Source organism: Perissodus microlepis, chromosome 7, assembly GCF_051167445.1.
Source record: "Perissodus microlepis isolate ML-2025 ecotype Zambia chromosome 7, ASM5116744v1, whole genome shotgun sequence".
In the NCBI taxonomy this organism is placed as follows: domain Eukaryota; kingdom Metazoa; phylum Chordata; class Actinopteri; order Cichliformes; family Cichlidae; genus Perissodus; species Perissodus microlepis.
In genome coordinates, this window is record NC_140467.1 from 49,931,342 (window position 1) to 49,958,846 (window position 27,505).

General features: G+C 40.4%; 1 protein-coding gene across 3 annotated transcripts in view; it reads right to left on the reverse strand.

The window, feature by feature from the left end:
* Nucleotides 1–1,063: 1,063 nt before the first annotated feature.
* col5a1 (procollagen, type V, alpha 1) overlaps nucleotides 1,064–27,505 on the reverse strand; it is a 74,643-nt gene continuing 48,201 nt past the window's right edge. For 2 of the 3 annotated variants that reach the window (XM_084935658.1, XM_084935656.1), the window contains 42 exons: nucleotides 27,381–27,434; nucleotides 26,343–26,387; nucleotides 26,058–26,111; nucleotides 25,390–25,434; nucleotides 25,215–25,268; nucleotides 23,404–23,511; nucleotides 21,972–22,025; nucleotides 20,948–21,001; nucleotides 20,124–20,168; nucleotides 19,881–19,934; nucleotides 19,750–19,794; nucleotides 19,586–19,639; nucleotides 19,433–19,486; nucleotides 19,283–19,336; nucleotides 18,562–18,669; nucleotides 18,360–18,449; nucleotides 17,793–17,846; nucleotides 17,389–17,496; nucleotides 17,183–17,290; nucleotides 16,045–16,098; nucleotides 15,859–15,912; nucleotides 15,651–15,758; nucleotides 15,516–15,569; nucleotides 15,290–15,397; nucleotides 13,530–13,583; nucleotides 13,228–13,335; nucleotides 13,041–13,094; nucleotides 12,883–12,936; nucleotides 12,729–12,782; nucleotides 12,588–12,641; nucleotides 12,375–12,482; nucleotides 12,144–12,197; nucleotides 12,015–12,068; nucleotides 11,749–11,856; nucleotides 11,452–11,505; nucleotides 11,330–11,365; nucleotides 11,181–11,234; nucleotides 10,797–11,064; nucleotides 9,470–9,582; nucleotides 7,879–7,947; nucleotides 3,633–3,866; nucleotides 1,064–3,398 (listed from right to left, as the gene is read on the reverse strand). In XM_084935658.1, the coding sequence (XP_084791784.1) occupies nucleotides 3,252–3,398; nucleotides 3,633–3,866; nucleotides 7,879–7,947; nucleotides 9,470–9,582; nucleotides 10,797–11,064; nucleotides 11,181–11,234; nucleotides 11,330–11,365; nucleotides 11,452–11,505; nucleotides 11,749–11,856; nucleotides 12,015–12,068; nucleotides 12,144–12,197; nucleotides 12,375–12,482; nucleotides 12,588–12,641; nucleotides 12,729–12,782; nucleotides 12,883–12,936; nucleotides 13,041–13,094; nucleotides 13,228–13,335; nucleotides 13,530–13,583; nucleotides 15,290–15,397; nucleotides 15,516–15,569; nucleotides 15,651–15,758; nucleotides 15,859–15,912; nucleotides 16,045–16,098; nucleotides 17,183–17,290; nucleotides 17,389–17,496; nucleotides 17,793–17,846; nucleotides 18,360–18,449; nucleotides 18,562–18,669; nucleotides 19,283–19,336; nucleotides 19,433–19,486; nucleotides 19,586–19,639; nucleotides 19,750–19,794; nucleotides 19,881–19,934; nucleotides 20,124–20,168; nucleotides 20,948–21,001; nucleotides 21,972–22,025; nucleotides 23,404–23,511; nucleotides 25,215–25,268; nucleotides 25,390–25,434; nucleotides 26,058–26,111; nucleotides 26,343–26,387; nucleotides 27,381–27,434 (3,297 nt within the window). In that variant the 3' untranslated portion in view covers nucleotides 1,064–3,251. Of the gene's footprint in view, nucleotides 3,399–3,632; nucleotides 3,867–7,744; nucleotides 7,814–7,878; nucleotides 7,948–9,469; nucleotides 9,583–10,796; nucleotides 11,065–11,180; nucleotides 11,235–11,329; nucleotides 11,366–11,451; nucleotides 11,506–11,748; nucleotides 11,857–12,014; nucleotides 12,069–12,143; nucleotides 12,198–12,374; nucleotides 12,483–12,587; nucleotides 12,642–12,728; nucleotides 12,783–12,882; nucleotides 12,937–13,040; nucleotides 13,095–13,227; nucleotides 13,336–13,529; nucleotides 13,584–15,289; nucleotides 15,398–15,515; nucleotides 15,570–15,650; nucleotides 15,759–15,858; nucleotides 15,913–16,044; nucleotides 16,099–17,182; nucleotides 17,291–17,388; nucleotides 17,497–17,792; nucleotides 17,847–18,359; nucleotides 18,450–18,561; nucleotides 18,670–19,282; nucleotides 19,337–19,432; nucleotides 19,487–19,585; nucleotides 19,640–19,749; nucleotides 19,795–19,880; nucleotides 19,935–20,123; nucleotides 20,169–20,947; nucleotides 21,002–21,971; nucleotides 22,026–23,403; nucleotides 23,512–25,214; nucleotides 25,269–25,389; nucleotides 25,435–26,057; nucleotides 26,112–26,342; nucleotides 26,388–27,380; nucleotides 27,435–27,505 lie in introns of all 3 variants that reach the window. The other variant, XM_084935657.1, reaches the window with a different exon arrangement.

A 27,505-nucleotide genomic window follows, 5' to 3' on the forward strand; every position in this document is an offset into this window, starting at 1 on the left:
ATTCTGCCTCAGTGGAATCCATGCATTCTGATCGTCCCGAATCCATCCTGTAAACACTGCATTAAATATTGATCACGGGTATCATGCAGAACAACTTTTTACTTATTTATTTATTTATTTTTGCTGCGCTAAGGCTTAATGCACACTGTGTGAGGTTTTCTTCCTAATGAGACATTTGAAGTGCTGCGAGTCATCCTCACCACCGCAGATTTGATCAAAGCTTTGGAGATTATTGAAATTAGTGGTGCATGACAGGCTTTATTATAATGATCACCGAGGAAGGCTTACATAAAATACACACAGCGGTTAATGCACATATTCCTCCGCTTGTCCTGAAAAAGCTGCAAGGCGAAGTAGAAAAATCTGCTGGAAGTGATAGATGTACACATTTTTGGTCCAAAAAACCCAAACAAACAAAAAATCCTAGAAAGGAAGTCGGTTCTTTCTTGGAGGCATCAGCAGGGAATAATCCACGGATGACCGTAGCTGTGATCACCAGCTGTGATCTTGCCTTTTGTGAAGCATCTGTAGAGCTACAACTGTTCACACTATTAAAAATATATTGTACTTTACCTGTTGTGTAGCTTAAACAGACATCTCTAAGGACACAATCTTTCACACACACACAGCCCACAGCTCGGTAAACAAGAAAGCATGGCTGCCTCAATGAATGTGTCAAAATGCTTTGTGCCTGGCTCCATTAAAAAGGTGCTATTGTGTAAAAATAGATAGCATGTGGAAAATAATAATAACCTTGCACGTAAAGAGGGCGCCTCTTACACTTACACTATGGTATCATTTAACATTTATTTTTTTATTTTAAATAATACAATAAATATACTACAAACGAACATTGGCTTTGGTAGAGTTACAAGTTCATCAGTTTCTCTCCACTTCACAATTGTGGACATGACCTTTTTTTTCTTCTTCTTCTTCTTTTTTTTTTCCATCTGTAGCAATGAACAAAAAAAAAAAAAAAGCTAACGTATCCTGATGAATAACACATGGACCGGAGATCATGCCACGCTACAAAAAAATCATAACAAGAGAAAAAACTTTACAATTTCATGCATACAGATAGGTTTTAATGCTTCAAAAGACATACAAGAGTGGATGGCCACAGTAAACTTGGATTTATTGACATAAAAACCAATATATCTTCTATCCTCTGATCCTTACACAGGTTTGACAAAACTGTGAAAAACAAACAAACAGAAAATCTACAAAATGAAACAAAGACAAAAAAGAAAAAGAAAAATAATGGCAGCATCACTGCTGGTTCTGGAAATTTACAAAATAATTGTTTGTCCTTTTTTTAAAAAAAAAAAAAAATTATAATCATTATAATTATTATTGAGAGCGGAGTGTTAAATTTGGATTTACTGCATCAAATGAAAAATAAAGCCAAAGATCTACAAGCATATTGAGTTATCTTAACAGAAAAGGTTCAAGTCACATATTTAAAGATTTTTTTTCTCTTTTTTTAAAAAGGAAGCCAAAAAAAAAAGAAGAGCTGTAACAATTCTGTGGTAGATACTAGTGGTCATAAGCATAAAGAGTGCATAGTTTGAACAAAGAGCAATATTACAATAAGGGCAAAAAATAAAAAAAAAGAATTATAGACCAATAGGCAAGTTTTGACGCTGCATGAACAAACCGTTCCATCTGGCTAATCAACAAGTTTCTCGAGTTGTTTTCCCATAACAAAAAAAAAAGAAAGAAAACCTTTGGTGGAAGGACCTTCTAATTTGCACTGTATCCATTTGGCCCAATTGCAACATGTCCATCTTTTAACCTAGTTTCATGTGGTACACATGATCAAAAATAAAATAAAATAATGCAGCGTCACAGAGCATTGATACGCAAAGCCAACAGCACCATCTTAGATTCCTCTTGTCATTTCCAACATTTGTTACAGACCCATTTCTTATCTGCGTGGTCCGCTGAAGCAGGAGATAACATACGGTACCATGCTGCACTGATCTCAGAGTGGCTATGTATGGGAAACAAACAAAAAAATAACGGCATGCATAAACCACCACTGGATGCTCAAGCGAGTCAAAGGGGCTGGCGGCGATGGAGTTACTCTCAGCACAAGTTTTCCATATTTCAAACACAAAACTAGAAAAAATACATAGCACCACAGAAGAGAGAGAAAATAGCACCTAGGTTTCGATTTCTTTGTGTTTTCGTTACAATGTGACATCATCACCATCATCATCTCCCACTGCATAGTCAGATTTCAGGAAACGTGAAGAAGGCTTTTATTAAGTTAAGAATATTGCCACCAATGCGGTTTGTTCTGTTCAGAGGACACAAAAAGGAGGAATGTATTTTTTTTGTTCTTTTCGTTTTCTGTCTGCAAATTAACTGTCACATAATAACAGAGCTTGTTTTCGTCCTTTATTTCCATTTTGTTCTTAAATTACAACAAAGGCGTGCTCCACAGTTGCAACAAGACAGGACTCACCACGGGGTTGGGTTTTTTTTTTCTGGATTTTGATTTTACAAGTCGAATTCTCTCACTTTTCTACAATTTTGGATGTCGTCCACGCTCTCCTACCTCACAAATATAGAAAGTCACATGCATGTTTTGAAGCCAGAAGCAATAAAAGATACCCAGAAAAATATACAGAATGTACTTACAAACATAAAAAAATCATTTATATATATTTATATATATATATATTTATATATATATATATATGGCCCATCCCAAGAGAATGGGGAGACAATTATGCACAAACAAAGCTCCCGTAGTGAAATGAGCAAACAAACTGAGAAAAAAGCAAAGCCAGGGAGATGAAGGAAAACATGAGATCAAAACTAAAGCAAAGAAAAAAAAGAGCCAAATCAAATGGAGTCCAAGGCACATAGCGTGACCGTCTGGAACGGCTGCGGCTCTCAAGGTCGCCTTCGTTGTTTGGAACAAAAGTGTGGTGACATGGGGCTAGGTTTTTGTGTGTGAGTGAACTGTATAGGAAGGAGGATCTGACATCCAGTTTCAAAACTTGCATGTGATGGAGAAGGCACACTGAGGTTTCAAGGTTTTTTCCTCTGTTTCCTATAAAAAAAATTTCACCGCATTCTCAACTTGATTTCATTTTACTTTATACTTGTTGCTTTTTGGAAAAAAAAAGTAATGTTTTTCTTTTACAAATAGAATCGTCCTATTCTTTTTCATCAATCGTTTTTGAGAAAACAAAAATATGCTTTTTTTTTTCTTTCTCCATTTGCTCAGTTAAAAAGTCTTAGCCGATGAAACAGACGGGCCCCACTTCGAATCCGAACTTCTGCGTGGGGCCGCCAAAATCGTTGAACATGATGTCCACAAATGGCACCTGTTCCACCTTTGGTGTGTTGATCTCAAGTACTGTCTTTTCATAGCCCTTTTTCAGCTGTCAAAGAGAAAAGACACAGTGGGGTTGAAGAATCAGTGTGCGGAAAATAGTCTTTTAAAGCCAAAAAAAGAGAAAGAAACACCACACACACACACATTTGCTGGACTCCTGCTCACACAACAACTACAAAGATACTCAAAGCACAACTTTCCAACAGTTTCCATCAAAGGAACCCAGCTTACCTCCCAAAAAACACACACCCACACATACGCACACACTTCCCTGACTTACCGCACAGCCATCAACTAAGGCGCGGATGTAGGGGTTGTTGTCATAAGACATCTCCTCATCGTTGGAGCCCAGGAAGCGGATGGCCTTGTCATAGTTGTCCTGCTCCTGGTCGTGCCATGCCACCGATTGGTAGCAGTTGTATGTCATGTTCTGCCTGGCTGCTGCGCTCAACAGCCGCAAGAAAGTCATCTGGACCACGCCGATGGGATTGCCCTCGGCATCCACATAGGAAAGCTGCAAAAAGAAGACATTTCCATGTTTACACCATGCAGTTTCCTCTGTCACCTGGAAGCATTTTTTATGTGTTGACTATTGAAAATTGTGTTGATAAGAGGTGCCAACCAGACAAAAACTTGATGTGCCATTAATATATAATATGACTCAGCATATAGACCTAGTAGAGCAGTAAGGCTGGCATTCATCAAAATTAGTAATAAAGACCTAAACCAAACAATGCTAATGTCAGTCCAATACTAAAGACTTTTCATTGTTTATTACCTCCACCAAGAAAGTTTTGTTTTTTAGGCGTTCACAAATATGTCGTTCTTTCTGTCTGTAAACGTGATAGCTTGAGAACTTTTGAATGAATTCTCATCAACCTTTGTAGCGGTGTAGAGTGGACTAATGTTAACAGACCATTAATATTTGTCTTACATCCAGGTTGTCAAGGTCAGCTTCATGATTGATTGGTTGGAAATTGAGGAGATTAACTTGATTTAACTATGATTCTTTCAAGTTTGGTGTATATTATCAATATGCAGAAAGGACCAAGCTTTAAAATGTCACATCCGACCTCTGACCTTTCCTTCAAGTTCAATAGAGTGATCTGAAGGTCAATGTGATAATTATAATATATAGAGCAGTAAAACTATGTTTCTTACTGCCATTGTTTGTATTGATAACATCTAGGCATATAGGGATTCAAAATATCACATTACTTTGGATATCTAACATCTTCTTCAAGTTCAAATAAGGTCAAACTTTCATTAAATGTCTTTTATCTATAAAACTTTGCTAAAAAATTCGATTGCCTTTGTTTTTATTGCCAACATTTAGGAAATCACACTGTCATATGGGAATTATAAATACTATATTATAGTTTGCATCTAAATATCATGTCACATTTGACCTCTGACTCACTTTTACATTTCACATCAGCCTTTCTTTGAAGCTGACTCCAAAATGTGGGATAAATTTAAAAAACAACTGTCAAGTTAGTCATAAGTATACTGCAGTATAACATTATATAATAAGCTCAAGTTATAAAAATATCTCCCCAAAATGCTGACTTTAACTAATTTAATTAAATGTAAATTTTCCTTGTAATTTTGTTACATAAGTACAATGCAAATTTAATGAAATCTGGTTCAATGAAATTCACTTGATTGGTACACATTCAGTTTGTACCGAGCACATTTTCCTTAATGATTAATTATTTGAATAATAAATTTAAAAAAATAAAACTTTGACTTGATATATTTCAGATACATTTAATCAAAATTACTGCCTCGTGTGTTTCGAGAGTGAAGAAATCTTTTTTTTTTTTAACTATTTCAGTTATTTACAAATCATGACCTACTCATACATATTGTTTGTGTAATCAAAGTAAGCATCTATCATGCTACCCTTACCTATTTTGTTACTGCACTACAAATTCATTAAAATATGTTTAAAAAGAACAAAGAAACAAAAAATGTAAAACGTGTAAAAAAAAACAAAACAAAAACAGCAACAACATTAAACATGGAACCAATCGAAGAGCCCATGCAATTAGTTTACTGACAGCGTCCTCTTACAATCAACAGGCTACTTATGTGAGACCTGCGGCACAACTGCGGCACATCTTTCTATGAATAACAGACCTGACCTTAATTTAGATGTTAATTTGGCCCCACCAATGTATGAACGTCGTACACACAAGTGCGAGAAGAACAATGGAGAACTAATCTGTCTCTCCTGTTCTATGCCCTTTAAAGGCTTGTTTTTTAAATGCTTTTCAGCAGCACTTGACAAGCTGACTGGGCAATACTCCAGGTGTGACAGAACAACATCAATCATAACAGAAGCAGGAACATACACGGAGTATTTCCTCAAAATAGCAATGCCCTTTCCCATTTTGGAGACGATGAAATATCAAACCAAGACAGGGGGTAATTTAGTTTTTAGTGACCTATTCAGCTGAAATCCCATCTTTGGACAGGTGAAGTGCCTTGACATTACCAAGAGCAACCTTACTACCGAATACCATATGTTTAAATCTTTGCAAAAACAGTCCCAAATACGGAGCTGTCATTTTTACTTTAAGTTCTTAGAGCATCTGTGTTGTGTAGTTTTATAAGAAAAGATCAAAAAGCACATATTCAGCTGCAGTTCAATACACAGTTAGTACAATTTTGAGTGTTTATAACAGCATCGCTATCAGGCGTTAAACACACTGTGCTTATAAGTGCTGTAATTCATTGTTGGTTTGGATCTTTAATGAAATCTGCTGACAACGAATAAAAAATTTAATTACCAGCCTTATCCTTAAGTAACGTACAAATATGTGTAAATTTTTTAGAAGAGGAGGATAAGTGCAGAATATTTCCAAGGCCTTATGCCCGGGAGCTGCACTGATGTTCAAGGCTTAATGCGGAACAAATCTACCTTCAAAGTATAAAAAATAAGCATAACTAAAGAGCTCATTTAAATCGTAATTGTGTGATTATGTAAAATATATAAGCGATACGAGCAAATTATGGTAAAATCATGAAAATGTATTCTCGTAATAGGAACTATGTGGCAGTAATGATATGTTAATTGCTTGCTAATTAGCCTATAATTAACCCAGCATCCCTGCTTTTCAGGCTCATGTTACAAGAAAGAAAACAAAAAGTCGCATTAAGCTGATTATAGTAATTCTGACTGACTGACAAGACAGCAGATTTTGGAAGCAGTTGTATTTCATTTTAATGTCCGTAAATGACTATTTGCATACCAACCAGCAGGAATCCATTAGATCCACATGGTCACTTTGTCTTTCAGACAAACAGGACTTACTGAAGATTCATGCACATGCGGATCCCTTCCATGCAGCCAGAGCAGCAAACTGTCTGTGTGTCTGTTCGTCTATTACCACTCATTCTTCCACGTAAGCGAAAGTCCATGCACACACACATGCATATAGAGAGCCCAGAGTGCCGACACTTTAACTTGACGCAATCTCCAGCTAATAATGAGGATAATTGATCTAATTTGATTTTTAATTATAAATATATTTTAAAAAAATTAAGACTGTTTCTCTGTAATTTATGTCTGTGAGTGTCGGCACTGTGGCTCAAACTGTGGCTGAGCAGGTCCGTGCTTTTCTCATTTACCCCACCACTCGTCATCCCCTCCCTCCCGCCCTGACCCGTACAGTGTGTGGATCCAGCCTGGCATCATCATAGGCACATTACCTCTTTATCATCACAGTCGCAAGTCGACAGTGACTGAGTACCCAGAGGGCCCCTGGGTTGTGACTGAGTGCCTGACCCATTTGACTCAGAGGTACTCTCCAGCGTTTAAGGGAGAGAATGGGAATGTGAGTGCAAGCTGAGAGAGAATGACACTTGTGTTTCGCCATTTGTGGAGGACAGATGCCCTGCTGAGGCAAGAGCTTGTCGAGATCACAAAAAAACAACAACAAATGTGTAAGCGATGCATTCAGTCTGAGACGTTTTGTCCACACTAATAAATCAACTATCAGTGGATGAACTAATAGAGCCGTGGGATTGTCAAGGCACACAGTCACTCTTTAAAGATGCTCTCTTAATGTAGCAGAGGTATGACAAGAATTTTTACGCACATTGTTTTCCTTTTTTTTAGACTAAATATGTTTCTTCACCAGATTCCATTTCTTGCTTTGAATGGTCCACAAACCTCTCCTCCATTTCCGTGTAAGAGCATCCGACTATGTCGTTGGACTGAAGGTGTGTGCAGCTCATGCTGAATCATGCAACTCAATAACGAAACAACCAGCAAGCGAGGAGCCAGTCGATACATACTTCACAGAACCAGAACCATGCAGAGCCTCAGGCACACGGAGTCCAGACCTGAGCCAGGACTCCGGGACCGCGGGCAGCAACACTTACCAGGGAACCTCTCTTGTAGTGACTATACCATGTGCCTGGCGAGTCTTTGGGCCATTTTGCCATTTTGCTCTGTAAAATATAAGAGGCATTCAGGGAAGGGAAAGGGACTTGAGAAAGTCGGGGGTCTGGCTTACCAGTTTACCACGTTTGAATTCACTGAACCAGGAACCGGGATTCTCCTTTAGCCAGGAAGTGAGCCTAGCCTGGGGGCATGGATTGACAAAGAGGAAGAGGATGGAGGAGGAGGAAAAACAGCAGTGTTAAAAGAAAAGGAAACAAGATCTGACAGAAATCCCACATCCCCTCTCAGCTTTGTTCTCTCGCCTTCTGTTTGTCCTCTGAGGAGTCTTCCAAAAACCTGAAACAGTTTCTCAGTGAGACCGACCGACTGGACCAGGGAAGAAGATTTTTGTAAGCCATTATGCTATTTTGTACTGTACACACTGGAGCTAGCAGCTAATTGCTGCTGAAAAATTCATGAGTACACAGTGATTAATTAAGAAATGATCGCAGGCAAGGAGCTCTGATAGTGGGGGCCTCCATCCCTGCTGCTCAGTGTCAGCGCCGTGCAGCCATGGTGCACTAACTTTGTTACGCCATTAAAAGCTGCGAACTGGCCAACGGGGGCACAGCTCTAATGGTCTCAGCCATGACAATGATGAATTTCTCTATAATTAGAGAGCAGGGTCTGATACGGGGCTGTCATCAATGGCTTAATGCGTTAATGAATGATGGGCCGGAGATCGCTTATCGCTGGGAGATGGCACACATTAGACCCACGCTGCATCCAAGGTGACCTTCACTTTTTTTTGCCACGGTGCACAGAGTGGAGGAGAAAATTCAACCTTGATGGCAGCACGATCTCTTTGAGGATCTTACAAAGCGTGTGCTCTCGTGACCACTGCGCCCATCTCAAAACGCACGTGGGAGTGTTTGGATGTCTGAAAGCAAAAAGACAGACAACGCGGGCTTTTCTTTCTCACAGCCCTGACACGAATGAGAACAGCCCATCACCAGCGTGCTATAAAAAGTCTGCTTCATTATTCCGAGCTTAGGCAAACTCCCGCTCCTCTGAGGTTTGGTGAGTGGGATCATTAAAATGGCTGTAGCGCGCCGCTATTACACAACCCCCGACTCGTCAAAGACAGTGTTCCCAATGTTTCACCACTCCGCTGTGCTACACTCCTTCACGCACTCATGAATAATGAAGCAAAAATCTTCTCACCTGCCAAAGGCTTTTATGGGTGATAAAGTCCTTAATGTCATTCTATCTAAAAATGGTTCTGAAACAACAGAGTGAATGTGAGTGCTTGTCTCGCTGCAGGACTAAAAGGAGACTTTTGCACGCTAGCAAAATAACTCGGTCCCTCTCGTGGGATATGCAGGGGGAGTCCTGGTGAATCATCTCCCACATCTTCTTAGAAGCAACACACCGGCTAATCTCGCGGAGGCTAATTATACGGGTAAATACATTTACTGTTGTATATAGTGTTGCTTTGGCATGCTCAGGTTAGTCCCAAATGTGAAGGGTAAAAAATTTAAAAAAGCTTATCGAGAGTGCTCGGCTCACATTACCCTTGCTGTCAATCTTATTACCAAACTAGACGATGAAAATAGCAAAGATTTTGTTTTTTGTTGTTTTTTTAAGGCCCAACCTTTCTGTTTACTGTGTTGTCATCTCATGTTGTGCGAGTGCATTGCTTGTATACACACAGCCAGACTTACCCCTCCAGACTTCTTATCTGGGAAGATGCAGCTCTCGCCGCTTGCTGTGAAGTTGCAGTAAACCTTGAAGGAGTCCCGAGAGCAGCCCTGGTTTGGATCAATCCAGTACTCACCTGGACAGATAAAGGAAGGGAGAAGACACACAAAAACACACCCACGCACACGCACACGGATGGGAGAGGGAGAGAGAGAGAACACAGAATATATAATTCAATATCTATGTTTCACCGAGGTCAAGGTAAGGCCAGACACTGGGTGCGTCGTGCCTCTGTGTTTACATCTTCAGTTCACACTAAACTGTGTGTGTTTTTCTTCTAAATTAGCATTGCTAATAAATGCATAACTCATTATTTAATTTCATTATTTGATCCTATTTTTTAAGGTTTTGGCTTCGTTTTAACAGCTGCCAAAGCAGACAGCGATCAGGAAACTGGAGCAATTAGAGGGAATTGAACCTTGGATGTTGTGGTTATGCGGTATGCACCTTACTCATTAGCACGCCAGACATCCCAGATGGTTTATCAAACATTCATTTTTGAAAAGTAAATCCTGCTGTTTGATAACATCATCACCTAGAGATGGATGATGCACCGAGAAGTGGAAAAGTACTTTGTTTACTAATTAATTAGTAATTAACTAGTCCGTATGTGAGCAATTGCAAGTGTCACGCTCCTGTGAAGGATACACTGCAGATATAATACGCCTCTGTATTACAAAACAGAATTAAACAATGATTTATATTTGGACGTAATTTGTGACTAACAATTATTTTCATGATAAATAAATATTAGAAAAACACAGGAATGCGATGGCTTGTTTTGTCCAGTCAACACATTCAAATATGAATACAAAAAGGTTTTTAATCTGCAGGCAGATTAAGAAAAAAATACTTAATTTAATGCATTATTATATTATTAATTTAATTTGGTTTTTGTTTTGTTTTTAGTTGTAAGCATTTTTCTGATTTATTCATCATGACCCATTATTAAAGGCTGGGTTTAAGTTATGCTGTGCACATGACTCCCTGTACATGTTACAATATAGAAATAAGGCGTGACGAGTATATCCACCCCTGGAGCCCAAACGTGGATGTTGGGGTGGTGGAGGGGTTAAAAGAGCATGTAGTGAAACAGGAAATATTGAGTCAGGCTGTATTATTCTTTTTTTTGTTTGTTTCACCATTAACATTACATACCCGATTTGTGGCCAGTAACACTGACTTTCTACAAACATTTCTAGCTAGCTGTGTTTGATTTTGTTAAAGTTTAAAAGGCGTAAAGAAAGAGGATTAAACAAAGCACCAATTTGGGCTAAATGTGACACGAACCATCAGGGAAATCAGGGTGGCAGAGCTGCAGGTCCTTGCAGGTACGCGCAGGGTTGCCCTGGGTGCCCAGCGGGTGCTTCATCTGCTCAATCTCCAACTTAAGAGAGTTAAGGGAGCCAAAGATTTCCTCCATGCCATCATCATAGTCTTTATAGTTGGCATCCATAGCTGCATCGTCCACCATCTGGCTGGCATCGATGTTCCTACGTGATCGGCCCTTAATAGGAGCCTGGATGGGGAGTGGGTGGATGACATCACCAGGAGGTCCCTTTTATGGAGAGATGACACGAGAGGAGATAAATGTCGGTTACTGTCAACCAAAATTATAATGACTGATTTCGTCATTTTGAATTTTACTGCTCAAAAAATAGAGCATCTACTTACAGGAGGGCCAGGAGGTCCAGGTGTACCAGTCTCTCCCTTTGGTCCAGTTTGACCCTGAGCAGGACAAAATGAAACCAGCGGTTAATCTTCCTAAATAAGTGTCATGATAAATGCTTGCGTTTTTTTGCAGCTTTTGGTTAATCACTTACCGTTGAGCCTTTAGCTCCTTTAGGACCCGGGGGACCCTAAAAACACAGAGACAATCAAGTGATCAGTACTGGCTCAAACATTACATCATGAGTCTATAGTAAGACACACGTGCTAAGCTTACAGGTAATCCAGGGGGGCCAATAGGACCAAGTGGACCCGCAGGACCAGCAATACCCTGAAAGAAAAGAGAAATTGCAAATCCATAAATGTTGTGTGCCAAGAAAAGAAACCCTTCTTTATTCCTAAAGCAACAGTATTGACTAGTATGAAAGATATTAACACCAGTGGTACCACTTTGCTCTTGCTAAATAAGGAAGATCAAACAAAAGTCTGTCAATAGCTAGCTAACTAATGGCACAAACTGAGCTGCTGTTCAAAAATGTAGGTCTTTAACTCCAGTGCAGTGTTGTTTACTCACATTGTCTCCTTTGGGACCAGCTGATCCAGAAGGACCAGGAAGGCCTCTGTCACCTTTCTCTCCCTGTTCACCTGGTGGTCCAATTAAACCAATAAGACCTGGATGGCCCTGAGCAAACAGAACAACACAAGCACATGTAATCAAAGCAACATTTAATGAGACACGTTCCAATCAGAGGAGTAAGAATTTGATGGTCAGTGGAAAACAAAAAAATAAAAGGAAAAAACAACTCAGCAATCACTAAATTGGTTCCTGAAGTAGGTCACCTTTTCTCCTTTGACACCAGAGTCTCCTTTCAAACCAGGTAAGCCAGGTGGGCCCTGTGAGAAAATGTAAGTTGTCAGATCCAGTCGCACATTATATGAGGCATGGCAATACAAGTTATTTCTACTCACCATAGGTCCGGGAGGTCCATCTGGGCCTGGGGCACCAGGTAGACCTTGTTCTCCCTGCAAAAACATTTGTAAAGTTTTTTTTAACCCCACTTCACAAGAAAACCAGTTCCTTTTAATATTCTGGATTTATTTAGCAAATTAGCGAATCATATATGCTGTTTAAACAAAACCACACTACATAAAGGTATGACAGTGATGAATCGCTGCGAGGCTGAGAAATAAGATACTTACAACAGCACCAGGGATTCCCCTGAGACCTTCAGGACCTGGCTTTCCGGGTGATCCTTGAGGACCAACGGGACCTGTTTTTCCAGGGGGACCTTCTAACCCAGGCTCTCCCTTTCACACAGGAAAATGATTCACACGAAAACATTTGATGTTAGCTCATTTGTTAGGTTGTTTTACTTACACAAAAAAATGTTGCTTTGTTTTTGGATGAATTACCTTGCCTCCCTTCTCTCCTTGTCTTCCCTCAGGTCCTGCAGGTCCAGGAGGCCCCTATTTAAAAAATAAAATAAAATAAATTAAGCAACTTTTTAACATTTTCACAAGGATAGGAGTAAGACAGTACAGGGCAGCACTTACTCTCTTTCCTGGTGGTCCAGCAGGACCGGATTCTCCAGTTGGTCCAGGTGAACCCTGGTTTAAAAGGAAAAGGAAATAATTCAACATTGAAAAGACTATTTACATTTCTCAGTAATGACATGCGGCAGAGTGGAAAAGAAAAAATAACACTCACAGCCTGACCAGCCTCTCCATCATCGCCCTTGTCACCCGGTAAACCGTCTAAGCCCTGTATTGGAATTGAAGAGGGTCTCAGTCATGATGTTTTGCAATAAAAAGTGTATAAAGACTTAAGTTTGGATGGTTTATTCACAGAACAGCTGCCATACGTACAGCTGGACCAGGCTCTCCAGGGGGGCCGGGGTCACCAGGGAAACCACTTGGACCCTGAAAATGAATAAAGTTACATTTTTTGTTTGTTATTTTTTGGACATTTACTTTTAAGTAACTATGATCGTCCTCTGCTTAATGACTTATGTTGCGAAGTGTATTTTAATAAAAAACCTGGAACAGAACTTACTGGGCTGCCTTTTGGACCATCATCTCCTGGGGGTCCCTTAGGGCCTGGAGGTCCAGCAGTACCAGCCGGACCAGCCTCTCCCTTCTCTCCTCGTTCTCCTCTTGAACCCTACAATAATATGCAACATGTTACCAGTGCAATTACTTGTAAAGCTAGAATTCAGAGTTGCTAGTGTACAACATGAGGAAAATGGCCTGTGGAAGATAAATACAATCTCTTTTTTACATCATGGACATTATAGATAAACTCTTTGTTGTGCTTTTTTTAATAAAAATGAAATGAAATAGACTGAGATAACTCACTGGTGGGCCAACTTCTCCCTGAGGGCCTGGCTCTCCCGTTTCACCGGTATCTCCCTGAAAGAGGTGGGCAACAAAGGGTATTAGTAGGTGAGAGAGAGACATACATTACAAGTAAAGTGATTTGTTGATCTACTGTGGTTCTAAAAATCCCATAATTTACTGCAGCCCCTCACTGTCCCAGTGTCCTTGTCACCAAAAATGGGAATAGAAAGAGATGGCACAAGAGATTTCAATTCATCAAGTGCAGGCAGACTGGGTGGCAGGAGCAAGGACGGCGCTGACCTCACTGTTCTCCCTGGACCCTGCCCATATATCTTGTCCTCTTCCTTTTGCCTTATTGGATAGTTGCCCTGTTGACTCACCTATATGCCAGGCACTATCGTTATTCACTGCCATATGAGACTACTGTCCTCCCTACTGAGGTCTACCACACACGTGTTTAGTGGAAAAATATTAGCCCATGTCATGTTTGGGAAACAAGGATGTCAGTTGATGGCACAGCTCTGCAGAGCCAACGACAAGCTGCACGGTGACTCGTTATGATAAGCATATCCAGATTCCCTCTAGCATGAACAATGGCTCTGTGTTGTGAACATCAACTGATACTCTAAATTAGTGTCTGGCTGTTTTCCAAAATCTGCCTCCATGCTGTCAAGAAATTCCCTCTAAGCAGCTGGTATGGCTGTTTACAAGCCTCACTGATCCGCCTGTATTAGCGGCGTACGCTGCTGTTTTATGCAATGCTGCACCTCCGAAGCCCTGCACAGGCCTTGACTCCATTCTTATGATGACCTTCACTAAGGACTGCTGAGAATAGGAAAACCAGGAAAAGGCAGCTGCTCATCACAGACACAGTGAGGGATGTGTTTACCAAAAAAAGGCTAGGACTCTGTCGCTTGGCAGCTCCCTGGGCTGGATAATAAAATGCCAGCTCAGCTGACGCCCGATTAGCCCAAAGACCGCTGTGTTTGCTTGCACAGAAGCAGAACAGGCTATCTTCGGGGAGATTAGAAAGGAGCAAGAGGTGATTCTATTGATCGAACCAGATAAAGCAAATTATACCATCACCCCGGACAGCAAGCGCTGAAAAACAACAAAAAAACTGCACAGCGCTGCATTCCAGCGGCTGCAAAAACTACCAAAGGAGGCCTCGATGATGAAGGAGCAGCAACAAATGAAAGCTGTAGCTGCCTTTAATAATGCATTTATCTTCTTAGAATTGCAGTAAGATCTTTTTGACAATTTATTTATAATCTCTCCACCCCAGCAGCAGGCTACTATCGCGAATGACACCCTGTCCATTCGATTTGGCGTGCATCTGTCACTCTCGAGTAGGAAAAAACATCCCAAATGGTATCATATAAATAGGCATGTGAAATATTAATGGCTGCAAAAGCCTTTCAAGAGGTATCAGTCTTTGTATAAAACACAACCCAAACAAACTGCTTAGCACAATGAATCTGACTTTTTTAAGTTGGCTTCTCCAAGTTAAAACTGTTTCTCTATGACAGGTGAGTCTGAAAACAAACATACCCAGCACTACAAATATATCTATAACGGATGAAAAGTTTGATCGTCAGGAGTCTAAACAGCTGATATGAATGTGTCATATCAGAATTTTAACTCATTAAATATTGATTATGTTATCAGCCTCAAAAGTCCCACTACTGATGGGACTAATCAAACTACATTATACACATTAATGGTTGAGTTTCCGGCTAAAATCATTCCATCCAAAAAAAAAAAAAAAGGAGTTTTACCTTTTCTCCAACAGCACCAGGGTTTCCAATACCACCGGGAGGTCCCTGAGAACCGTCGGCTCCCGGGGGTCCTGAGGGACCTCTGGGACCAGGGGGACCTGGTGGACCCTGTAGGCAACAAGCAGAGCCACCTCAGTTTAAGAAATGGAATTCATCTTCATGCTCCTTGTAGTGTAAATGTGCTCAATGATAACACAGTCAGAATGCGTACAAACTAAGCCCTTACCATTTGACCAACATCTCCAGTTTCACCTTTCTCGCCAGGTGGACCAGGTAAGCCCTGAAAGGTTAAAAAAATTATTTAATCAGATCTTTCTAAATAAAACCATGGTTGAAGTTTGCTTAATACTCTAGTTCGCACCTGCAGACCAACTGGGCCTGGAGGTCCGGGGAATCCTCTGGATCCTTCATCTCCTTTCTGGCCAAACATACCCTGCTGACCTCTGGGACCAGGCTCACCATCTGCACCCTGCACAGCAGACGAGATAATGAAATAATGAGAGTCAGTCTGCTAACACATAGATAAGGCACTGAATAATGTGAAGACATAGCTCAAAATGGACACTTACAGCAGGACCCGGTGCTCCAACAGGTCCTTGAGGGCCAGTAGGGCCGGGTGGACCCTGCAGTTGGGGACATGAAAATGCGTAATAAATGCATTTCTGTCACTCAGTATTTAAAATTCATGTATCAGCCTCAGAATTCTAGAAAGCAAAACAATGAATAAATGATGTGTTTTCTACAGACAAACTTACATGTTCTCCTTTGTCACCCTTACTTCCTTTCTGGCCCGGCTCTCCAATCTCTCCCTGTGAAGAGAGCATCAAAGCGTGAGACAAAAAAATAGGCAGTGGTATGCACATAAAAGGGAAATAAAACTTTGACAATGAATATTCTTAACAATCCCTAATTTGCCTGAACTGTCCTTCCTTTCAAAAGACATTGTTTTGTACCTTTAGATCTGCCTATAGATATCTCAATTACATCACTCCTTCTCTAAAAAATATAATTCACTTCTGAAGGGGGCTTATCGTGATGGCTGACTCAGTGACAGAACAAGCAGCCAAAACAGAATATATTATGACTCCCATCAGAACCAGTTTAAACCAGAATATACCAACTGAAGAACCTTGTACTTTGTTCCCCCCAAATGCCTGTGTGGGTGTTAAAAATAATGCTAATAACCACCAAAAACCAAAGGCCTTTACTTTGGTGTTTGAATCAGAAAAAGCTCTTTCTGTGGTGGCTTTAGTCTCCTAAATAAAGGCCTTGGACTTATCCATTCCCTGTGAGCTGGGCTTATAATGAGAAAGTGTCTGAATGTATGTAAACATTATCTGGCAAGATCGTTTTTTATCTGCATGGCAAATACCCTCTGTATTCTCTTTGTCCGTTTACACCATGGGGAATGTTGTAAGGCCAGTTAAGAACTGAGGCATTCTTCAAAGGATGAGAGATTATCCTCTGAGTATTTCCGCAGCTGATCTTCCTGCAAATGTTTTAGAAGGGATGAGCAGTTGCTTGGATCTGAATACTAAAGGGTCACTTTCACCCATCCTGTCGCTGCCTCTCTCTCTGTGTCTGTTTGTAAAGACGGGTACAAAGCAGCAACAAGGCCAGTTGTCCTTTTAAGGATCTGTTAATCGATGCAAACCCTGTCAGACAAATTCCCCTCACAGCGTTTTAAGGTCACAGAGAAAGAGACAAGAGGGTCTGGCTGGGAGCCCAATTGCAAAGTTTAGTGTCTAGTTTAGGTCTGTGCGTACACAGAGAGACACAGATTGTGAAACACAACTGCTCAAAAACCAAAAAAAGAAATTTAAGTGCAGCTTTATTGAATTGCATTATATTTTTCTTCACATGGATACAAATAAACCAAAAATACTATCTTACCTTGTCTCCATCCTCTCCAGGTGGGCCAGGAGGTCCTCCAGGTCCTGGCAGACCAACAGGTCCCTGAATACCATCTCTTCCAGCTGGACCTTGAGGTCCTTTCTCTCCCTAAAATAATGATTGTTGACATAGTGCAACATTGTGTTTGTCAGTGAGACAAAAATGTGCAGTGTAGCCATGCTATTCCTACAATGTGGTGCTCTTACCGGTCCACCTTTCTCTCCAGCAGGGCCTGGAGGTCCCTGGGGGCCAGAGCGTCCTGGGAGACCTGTAGGTCCTGCTGGCCCTGCAGGACCACGCTCACCAGGAGAACCCTACAGCAGTACCACACACTGTGTTATTAGCTAGCTGGTAGCTAGTTATCGAAATAAGACACCATTAATATCAAAGACATCCAACACAGGAAACTAAAGCATAATATCAGGCACATCAAATAGGTCAGACCTCCCTTATGTAAGTAGCAAACAGTGCATATCATTATATTATATAAGGGTCTGGAATAGCTGAGGGTAGGAACTTTACTATGAAGATATCAGAGATGCAGAGGGAGTACAGAAGGTGAGAGTGAGAGTGACAAAGTGGGGATACGGATGCGGTAAATTGTACTCACAGCAGGGCCAGGTGGGCCAGGAGGACCCTCATTCCCTTTCAGGCCATGAGCTCCCTGCAGATGAGAGTGAAATAAAGGCCTCAGAAAACAAACACATCTGTTGGGGAAGCACACATTCTACCTTACACTGCACTCCTTATCTGCAAAGAGGCTCAGCATGAGATGGAAAGCCTCCTATAGACTCCAAAGTGAAGGTTGAGAGTTGAAGGGGAAAACAGTTTGGCAAAACTGCAGCAAACACCCAAAGGAGCTAGTGCATCACATAAAGTCTGAATTCTAAGGTTAATGAAAAGGCTTTGTAATAAACTGGCATGAAGAAAATAGCATAAGTTGCGTAACTACCAGGACACGACTTTGTCAAGTTAGAATTACTTGAAAAAGATAGAAAAATCAGCCAAGAGCAGGCTGTTCCTTTACTGACGAGTGGATCTGATATCATCTCCATTTCTTGAGGTTTACCACATTCTTACAGAAATGTAATAGTCCAGAACTATTATGCAATAACCAAGCTGTGAGTGATATTGATTTTGTCACGAGGCTTTAAACAAAGCAGAAGGCAATACTAACCACAGGACCAGGCAGACCTCTCTCTCCAGGGAAACCTCTTTGCCCAGGTGGGCCATCTTTACCAGACGGGCCAGCAGGGCCAGGATCACCCTGTGAGTGAAATGGGAAACAAATATGAGCTTTGTAGTTACATACATGTGTTTTAATTAGCTGACAGTGTTAAAAACAAAAGTTTACTAATAAATAGAACTTCAAGTTTCACCTTGGCTCCTTCTTTTCCGGCAGCTCCAGGCAGACCTTGCTCACCAGGTGGTCCCGGGGGTCCAGGGTGTCCACGTTCTCCCGTTTGTCCAGTCTCACCTGTTGGTCCCTAGAATTGAAAATAAATAAATAAATAAATCCCATTCAACACTAAAGTATAAAACCAAGTTACAGAGGAAGTGTGAAAAGAGGGACAAAGCAGAGAGCAAAATCAGCAAATTAACACAAAAATGACATAACAATTTTTCCATTTATTAGAAACGTGGCGAGGAAAAGCTGAACATTTGCTGTGTGGGAGGCTTACTAGTCATTAAAGCCACATACAGCTTCATTATTATGAATGTCCTCAGCCGGCATTAGCAGAACGGCTGGGAGGAAAAGTCTGTTAAACATTTATGCATAATGGATGAAGAGCCCATTGCAAATATGAAAGAGGATAAACAACACTTAAGTCGTGGCTCTTGAGATATAGGTAAGAGGAGCTAAATCGATTTTAAGAAAGCATTCCTAATGACAACTTATAGGTTTCTATTGTGCTTCTGTGTGTGAAAGGTTTGCAATTCTACAAGAGCCTAATTTTTCAAAAAACAATGCAAATGCATATTTAATTATTTTTTTGTAGGAAATTGATAGCTATTTGTTTGCACACAAAGGAATACAGTGAACAAAAAGCTGTGCGTCAATGAAGCAACTAAGAGAAACACTCAATGGCTGTCACTCACCTGAGGTCCAACCACTCCTGGAGGACCAGGAGGGCCTGTTTTGCCTTGGAATCCCTGTGTATTATAAAAAGGAAATAAAAGTCATAAAGTTGCCTCAGTGGATATAGATATAAGATAAAGAGTTGAATAACCAAAGCACAGCACACTCACAGTTTCTCCTCTCTGTCCAGGATGTCCTGGCAATCCGTCTTTCCCTGCAGGTCCCTGAGAATTTCAAACAAATTAAAGAATTTATATTAAAGGTCACACAGAATGGAAAGGCAACGGGCAAAGGTCATATTTCAGTAGAGTGTCTGGACTTACAGGGGGGCCCTTTGGTCCTGGGAAACCTGTTGGTCCCTGAGGCCCAGGCAATCCCTATAAAAATTTAAAAAGCACCTAATTGAGTTAATAATCGCGTGTCTGATCGAAACCTCTGCACGTGCCGAGAATAAAATGACTCCTGGTGATGCTGTTACGGTACGTACCCTCTCACCGGGAGGTCCCGGTGGGCCGTCATTCCCTGAGTTACCCTGGACACAAAAAATAAGGAATCAAATGTGAACATGTATAATGACATATTTCAGAAAGTGGCATTAAAATAAATACTAATACTCACCTTTGGACCAGCTTTTCCTGTCAGTCCTCTTGGTCCTCTCTCTCCTCGAGGCCCCTTAAGAAAGAAAAAAAAAAGCTTTTTAACAAAAAAAAAAGTTTGTAAAGGATGCATGTGATCTGAAAAGCTTGGTTATTGTCTCAGTGTGGATTCCCCTTCGAGCATGCTCAGGTCGAACGGCCACTTTTACTCAGGTGCCAAGTTCGCCATCTGCATGGAAGCACGAGTCTGCTGAGTAAGACTAACCGTTGGTCCTCTCTGTCCGCGTGGGCCCGGCTTTCCTGCTGTTCCCTGTGGACACGAAGAACACACACAACGATCAAAGGAATGCCACTCACATCATTAAGATCCTAAGAATGACTCTAATGCCAGGAGACTGAAATGTTTGCAAGCACAATTGAGCCATTTATGAGCTCAGAAATAGTCTTTTTATAATAAAATAGGATTTACTGTAAAAAAAAATGACCATTAACATTTATCTTCACTTACATGTGAAGTCATTACCACCTTGGAAAATGATATTTTAATAATCAATTATGCATGATATAGCAATTTTGCAGCAGTGTTACAATGACACTGGCTACATACAAATTTAATGAGGAAAACAATTAAATCTTTTATGTAGCTTTTTAAGTTTCAAACAAGTGTTGTGAAACTATCTTAATAGCTCTATTATCCCTTTCTGTCTCGGAGCTGGGTCTCATAAACTTTACAAATGTTTTGTGAAGATGAAAAAGCTTAATGCGCCTTGCTCCACTCGTGTTGACAAACCATTACTCTTGCAGGCGAGCTAATGACCCATCCCTTCGACAAAAGAAAATGAAGCATTGCTCAAGAGCCACAAAGTGATAAACAAAGCTTTTGGGGTATCCAAATGAATTGTGCAAGTGGTAATGAAAAGCAATTGCGATGGTGAGCAATTGTGTCTCTGTTGCTTTGTGTTAGAGCCATGCAACTTCCACTAGGTTGATAAATCTGGAGCTGGGACGGGAGCCTGTCTCTGGCGGTACGCCTGTATCCAACCCTTGAGGGAATGAGAAGAATATCAAGAAGTCTATCTACATACATACCCGAGTTCCTTTCTCTCCATTGGCACCAGGGAAACCTTGGAAACCCTGGGATCCCTGTGTGTGAGCAAGAGACCAATTAATCATCTGAGAAGCAAACACAGTCACTATATTCCTTGTTTATACCCCTAGCTTAATACATTTAACAGAAGACTGCATGCACACAAGTAACAGCATTCCTTTATTGCTATTGTATCAGCAACTGAAGGCTGACACCAAATAGCATATTCAAATCCCCAGCTCTTTGATCAGGAAGCTTCAAGCATGTCCGCTTGTCAGACTGCAGCTTTGCCTCAGAGAGGCTAAACGATGAGCCATCAAAAAGTTCAGCAAAAGCAGCCTGCACATGCACGTGTGTGTATTTTTTATTTTCCCCGTTCTCTTTCAAATACACACAGAAAAGCACATTTTGGTCAGGTTAACTGTGTCTCTGTGAGTTCTAACATTAGCTTAAATTAAATTGTCAAGTAAGTTTAATAACAAGCAATGTTGGCCAAAGCAAGAAAATAAGACATAATTTAAATTATTACACTGAATTAAAAGAAAGATAAAGTCACATTAAAGCACAATTAAAAAAAACTTTAAAAAAAAGAAAGGCAATTATTTGAGAATAATTTGGGATTATTAACACCATACACTAAACAACTTACACGTAAGTAGACATAACCTGAAAAGGCTTATGAATGGAGGTATATTTTCAGCCACGAAAAAACTATTGGAGAGCTAGATGATCAGCAATTAAACCAACCTGACAGGCTCTGCAAATATGGAACTTAATAAAATAGTAAAAAGCAGCGGTCGACTGACCCTAACAAGTGTCACGCAAGTTCATGTGTCCATGAACACAGAAAGCTCTAACAGATAACACAGGGACTTGTGGTGAAATACTGTATGTTCATCTAGCGGCATCATTGGCTTCATTGGTGCCTCGCCCAAATTAACATACAGTAATTACTGTAACCGAGCACGGATGTGGTAAAATCAGTAAATTAATAACAATGCTCTTTAGCAGTATAAATGCAATTACCTTTGGTCCTTGTCTTCCTGGGTATCCTGGCAATCCAGGAACTCCGAGTTTACCCTGTAAAAGAGAAAGATTAGTAAGTATACTGTTATATACGGTCCTGACAGGAACTTATAAAAGTTTATCAAAAAGTATTTACAAAAATTCATTTACTATTTTTACCAAAAAAAAGACAAGGTTGAGCTCCATGAAACGATTCATCAAATTAAGAGACATAATAAGGTTCTTGCTCTATGTAAAAATGTAAAAACTGAACATTTAACGCAGCATTTACTTAATCCACTGATCTTCTCCTGCCTCAAACCAAACTCCTTATTAGAGCCGTACCAAATTATTCCTCTTAAGCCGTGACACCTGATAACCGGTGATAACCTCTTCTCATATTAAAAAGAAAAGATGTTTCAGACTTTGAGAGAAATGTCTGCTTTTGGCATCTGCCAAATGCATGGTGATGATGGGATTATTTCGAATAAAATCATGTAAAAAAATGTAAATAAATGTTTTTAATTAAGCATTCTCAAGCCAACAGAGGATTTAAATTGGCATCAAATTAAAACTTTTTAATTACAACGTCTAGTAAGAGTCTGTTGATTTATAATTTAATATTAACACTGTCTTTGCTATAGTACCTATAATCTACACATACATTATACTGTATATGAACCTTCTTCTGTACCCAGCTGAACTGCTACACTCATCTGAAGGGCAGCAGGACAATACAGCCATTACACAGAAGCTGCCCACTGTGTTTACTGTGATTAGCCAGGTTGCTACAGAGTAGCCGCAAACAGCTCTATACACATGAAGCACTCTGCTTATAAATCTCATCAATCCCGTATCCCACAGCCTCTATTTCAGCTATGTCTGTAGCAAAAGCAGTGTCTTAATTTTTTTTTATTCTTGCAATGCAAGAAGTATTTATAATGTTGAACACAAGATATTTTCATGAACTGCATAAACCAAAATAGCAGCACTTGTGAAGATGCCCACACAGTCTAAATAGGGTTTAAGAGTTATCTACAGATTTTCTTTACCTCGCTGATCTCCTAATTCCATGTACATTCCTAACTTAATGCAAGGAAAGAAGACTGGCTCTCTCCCACAGTATGCTGTAAGCTCTTTGCATCTGTGAGTTTAAGTAATAAAAACTCTGTTATTCTAGCGAGTAACATCTCCATTAAAATGTGCAGAAACACTACAGCGGTATTTTTAGAACCGGATCAGTGTGTGGGGGAAAGCTGGTGTGAAGGCTATAATTAGGCATGAAAAAGACTGCTGTTAGCTAATGTGTGATCAAGATTCGGATGGATATCTGCTTTTTAAATTACACTGTGAATAACAAACACAAGTTTCGCCTGTCCTCACTGGATAAGGATTGGACCAGTCAAGCAATTACTCTGCCTCTGTTTAAGTCAGTTTTTTTTAAGAAGCTCACCTTCTCACCACTTGGGCCAAGAGGACCAGCATCTCCTGGAAGCCCGGAACGACCCTTTGGCCCCTCGGGGCCATCTTCACCTCTGGGTCCTGCTGGTCCAAGTTCTCCCTGGAAAGCACAAGATGTAAAAAATACAAATGCCATTAGCCTGTATAGTAAACAAACAAACAAACAAACAAAAACAAGGTACTTGAGCTCATCTTTCCCCTCAGGTTTTGCAAAGATTATTCTATTGACTGTGCATTCACAAATTAGTAGCATCAGTGGGAATATTTTTCCACTCATAAAGCTTTCTAAGGTGATTACAATGAATCTGGGTACTATAAGAGAGATCTGAAACTAGTATTTTGTTATGACTGGTATAAAAAAAAACAGTTTTGCTCTCTATAGTCTATAGCTTGTTACCTTAATAATCAAGATGCTTGCCTTTAAAGTGTTTTACTTTCTCTGAGGGAGTATATCAACTTGTATGTTTACTCATAGTTGCCATAGTTTATCTCATTTACACAATGTTTAGTAGGCTATTCAATCACTTGAGCGAAATGGCCTACAAGACTGTGGTAAGCGGTTACATGCCTGCAAAACATCTGTTAGCGCTAATTAGCTGGTTGCTAACCAAGCTAGCTTGCACTTTTGACAACTTAGACCTCCATCCTCTTGCACAAATATGGTGACTTTTTGCTCTATAACTTAAGAATGCTTTGCTTTTATTATTCATCGAAGAAATCAATCAATTCTTTGTTTATATTTCAAAACTGTTGTGAGGAAAAAGGTGCTTAAGGATGCTAATTTCTGTTGCTTCATCATTAAAGAAATTAGCTATTTTAGTATTGCTTCTCTTTTTAAGTGTGCTTTCCTTCAAGCGGGACACATATTAAGTGACAGACTACAAACTCACTCTGACAGCCAGTCACTGTTGCATGAGACCTGGTGGTGTGTATAAAGATATCTAGCTAAAGGCTTGCGCAGAGTTGAAGGCAAAGCCAGTGTGCTCACACACCAGCATTTAAAACGGCATCAGACAAACTGTACTTGACTCACACTTGCAAGCTCATCAAACAGAACACTTTAAATTGAGCACACTCACACACTTTTCATAGGCACGCTTCAAAATGAGTCATTTAGATTCCGGTCTATGTGCATCTCCAAAGCAGAGGGCCTCCTCAAATCTTTGCTTTCATCTGGATCTGCTGCATCTCCAGAGGAAAATAAGCCGGAGCCCCATGTCTCTCTCCCGGGTTTAAAGGGGTTTAAAGTGCCATTGATTTCTCCTTCCTTTCTATGCTCAGCTAGAGACAGCCTGGTCAGGGATTGGAGGGTTGATGTTTGAAGTATTGGCTTGTGCAAGTTATGTTTCTTACTGTAGAAAGCATTTTTTTCTTAAGACTTGACAGTGTAAATCCCTGAAGCACTTTGGAGAAAGAGGCTGTAGTCGGGAAAACCTGTCAAAGTCGCGCTTTTCTCCTAAAGTTGTCGAGGTTAAGACTGACTGGAAAGAGGCAATGGGGATGGAAAAGAAATTGGAAACTGCTCACATTAAAACAAACGCACGCACACAAACCGCTTGTCAACTGGAACAACACCTTATGTTTGCTCATTAGCCACAATTCCGCGGTAGTCACAGAGGCTTAGGCAATGAAAGTGGATAAAGTGACAGGAGTGGTTGCTCCTTTCACTTACTGTGGATAAAGGTCACCCTCACCCCCCAATAAAACAAAGCTAGTTCTGAGTGCAGCACTTAAGAGTTGTTTCATTAATGTGATTATTTGAGTGATTCATCCAGCAGTCAAGTTTAAACAAACAAGCCTTACCCTGTCGCCTTTGATACCCATATCTCCCTTGAAGCCGGGGAAGCCGTCTTCTCCCTAGCAGAAGGATAAAGAAAACGATGTTGAAACCATTTGATTGGTATGCATGCAGAGATGATCAAATAAGTCCACACAACTTTCTTAGACGTTTTTTAGCCGGCTCTTTGAATCCCTTTACCTTTTCACCCTTGTGTCCTTTAAGGCCACGCACACCGTCAGCTCCCTATGATACAAGAACAGGCAGAAATTACAAACCAGTGGGGAGGATAACGGACGGCTACACTTTTTTTAAAACTTAGAAGTAAACTGTGCAAAAGAGGATACTCTTTAGGATGGATTCATTTTCATTGTTTTGGTGTATAAATTAGCATACAAAGTTTCTTCCTTCTTGACCAATCTTTTCATCTTCCCTGAGAGCAGACTTCAGCCATGTAACAGGGGGACTATTAGCTACGAGTCGAGCCACTTGTGTGATCCCCCTAGCTCAGTAGCAGCTTTATTGGATCAGTCACACTTTCTTTCCAAGAATTATTTGATGGGAATTCTTTTGTCTCGGTTTCATCAGATACTAATGGCACAGAGGAAGGAGAGGGCTGTGCACCTTGAACTGTTATCAGCCCCTTTGCCATCTCAGTCTTTCTGACAAACACAGACACAAGCCTATACAAAACATTTTTAAGGGGATTTTTATTTATTTATTTGCAAAATCACACTAGTCTGGTTGGCCAAACACCAAAAAAAAAACAACAACACTCAAATGAGATATTGGGGAACTATTAACACGTTAAATGCAAAGTACAAAAAAATACATAAAATTAATTTCTTAGTGGTTGATAATCAACTCACCTTCACGCCTCGAGGCCCAGGATAACCAATAGGTCCTTGAGGGCCAGGAGGACCCTAGAGAGACAAATATTTAATAAGAGTTTGCAGCACGTAGTTTTTAACAATCCAAGCATGCACACACACACACACATTTTGCTAATCTTATCTTCGTGAATGCAAACACATTTTATGCAAATGTTTCTGAACAAGGACAACAGGAGGGGAAACGAAAAAGCGAGAAAAGCGTAAATAAAGGAAGGAAGAAATGAAAGCTAGCTCATGGGAAGCAAATGTAATAAAACTCACCATGTGGCCTTTCTCTCCAGAAGGCCCCTCTTTTCCAGGGTGACCCTGTGAATTATTAAGAGCAATATTATGGCATTTCATTTGAGGATAATTACTACCATAAATACCACAAGGCCCCTTAAACAGAGAAATTAGGTTATTAAAACTGTTGGAGGGACGTATCAAAGTGGAAAACTGCAAAAAAAAAAAAAAAAATAGAGCCATTGCAGTCTAATTGCATTTGAGATTTGTATTAAAGAGGCCCTACTAGCTATCACTGAGCTCGAAGAGCACAGACTGTCATTTTCTTAATTTTGCACAAGCAATATAGCAAACAGCATCGTGCATGTATGACACAAAACTCCACCTCATCAAAAAACGCGCACATCCACACACATGCATGGATGCTCATCTGAAAGGACTAAGAGGAAAATGATTGCATTCTCATTAACAAAAGGAGCTGTGCAAACCCTCTGATGGGCTATTAGTGATATGAGGATGGAGAGAGAAACAGATACATGAGAAGAGGCAGAAAGGGAGCACTAAGGTTGGGAATATTGTGCTTGCTTTATATGCAACAAAACAGATTTAACAGGAACAGCCTGGCTGTGTAACTCAGGGAGAACTACCCTCAAAAGAAATTATTAAAAGGCCGAGAGATATTGTGTGTCGTGGGGCTCTACTTTATCTCCTTTTTCTGTTTTGCTTTTTTTTAACATCTTTTTCTTGCCCTGTAGTTATTCAAATCTTGGCCCTATCTCTCTTAGGTGCCACCTGGTACCTTCCAAGAAACATCTGCCATTATAGCAGGTGTACTGTCTGTGCAGGGATGTCAGAGGGACTGTTTGCCTATATAAAGTGCGCCTCAGTGTGCGTGTGTTGTTCGTCTGTTGTGATGTGTTTTATCCTGTGAAGCAAAAGGCTGTACAAAATAAAATTAGAGACATGGCTTTAAAAATGTGAGTTCTCACAGCTACCTATAAAAAACTCTTTATAAACAGACAGAGGGGAGGAAAAAGAGGACATACGGCTCTTTGGAAACGTGGCCTAAAAACTCACCGGTGGGCCATCAGCTCCTGGCATTCCTGGCAAGCCTGGCTTTCCGGTCGGGCCCTGGGTAGATGATAGAAGGTCAGAGTAAACATGACAAGATAACAAGAGCACACGGAGCCATCACAGGATAT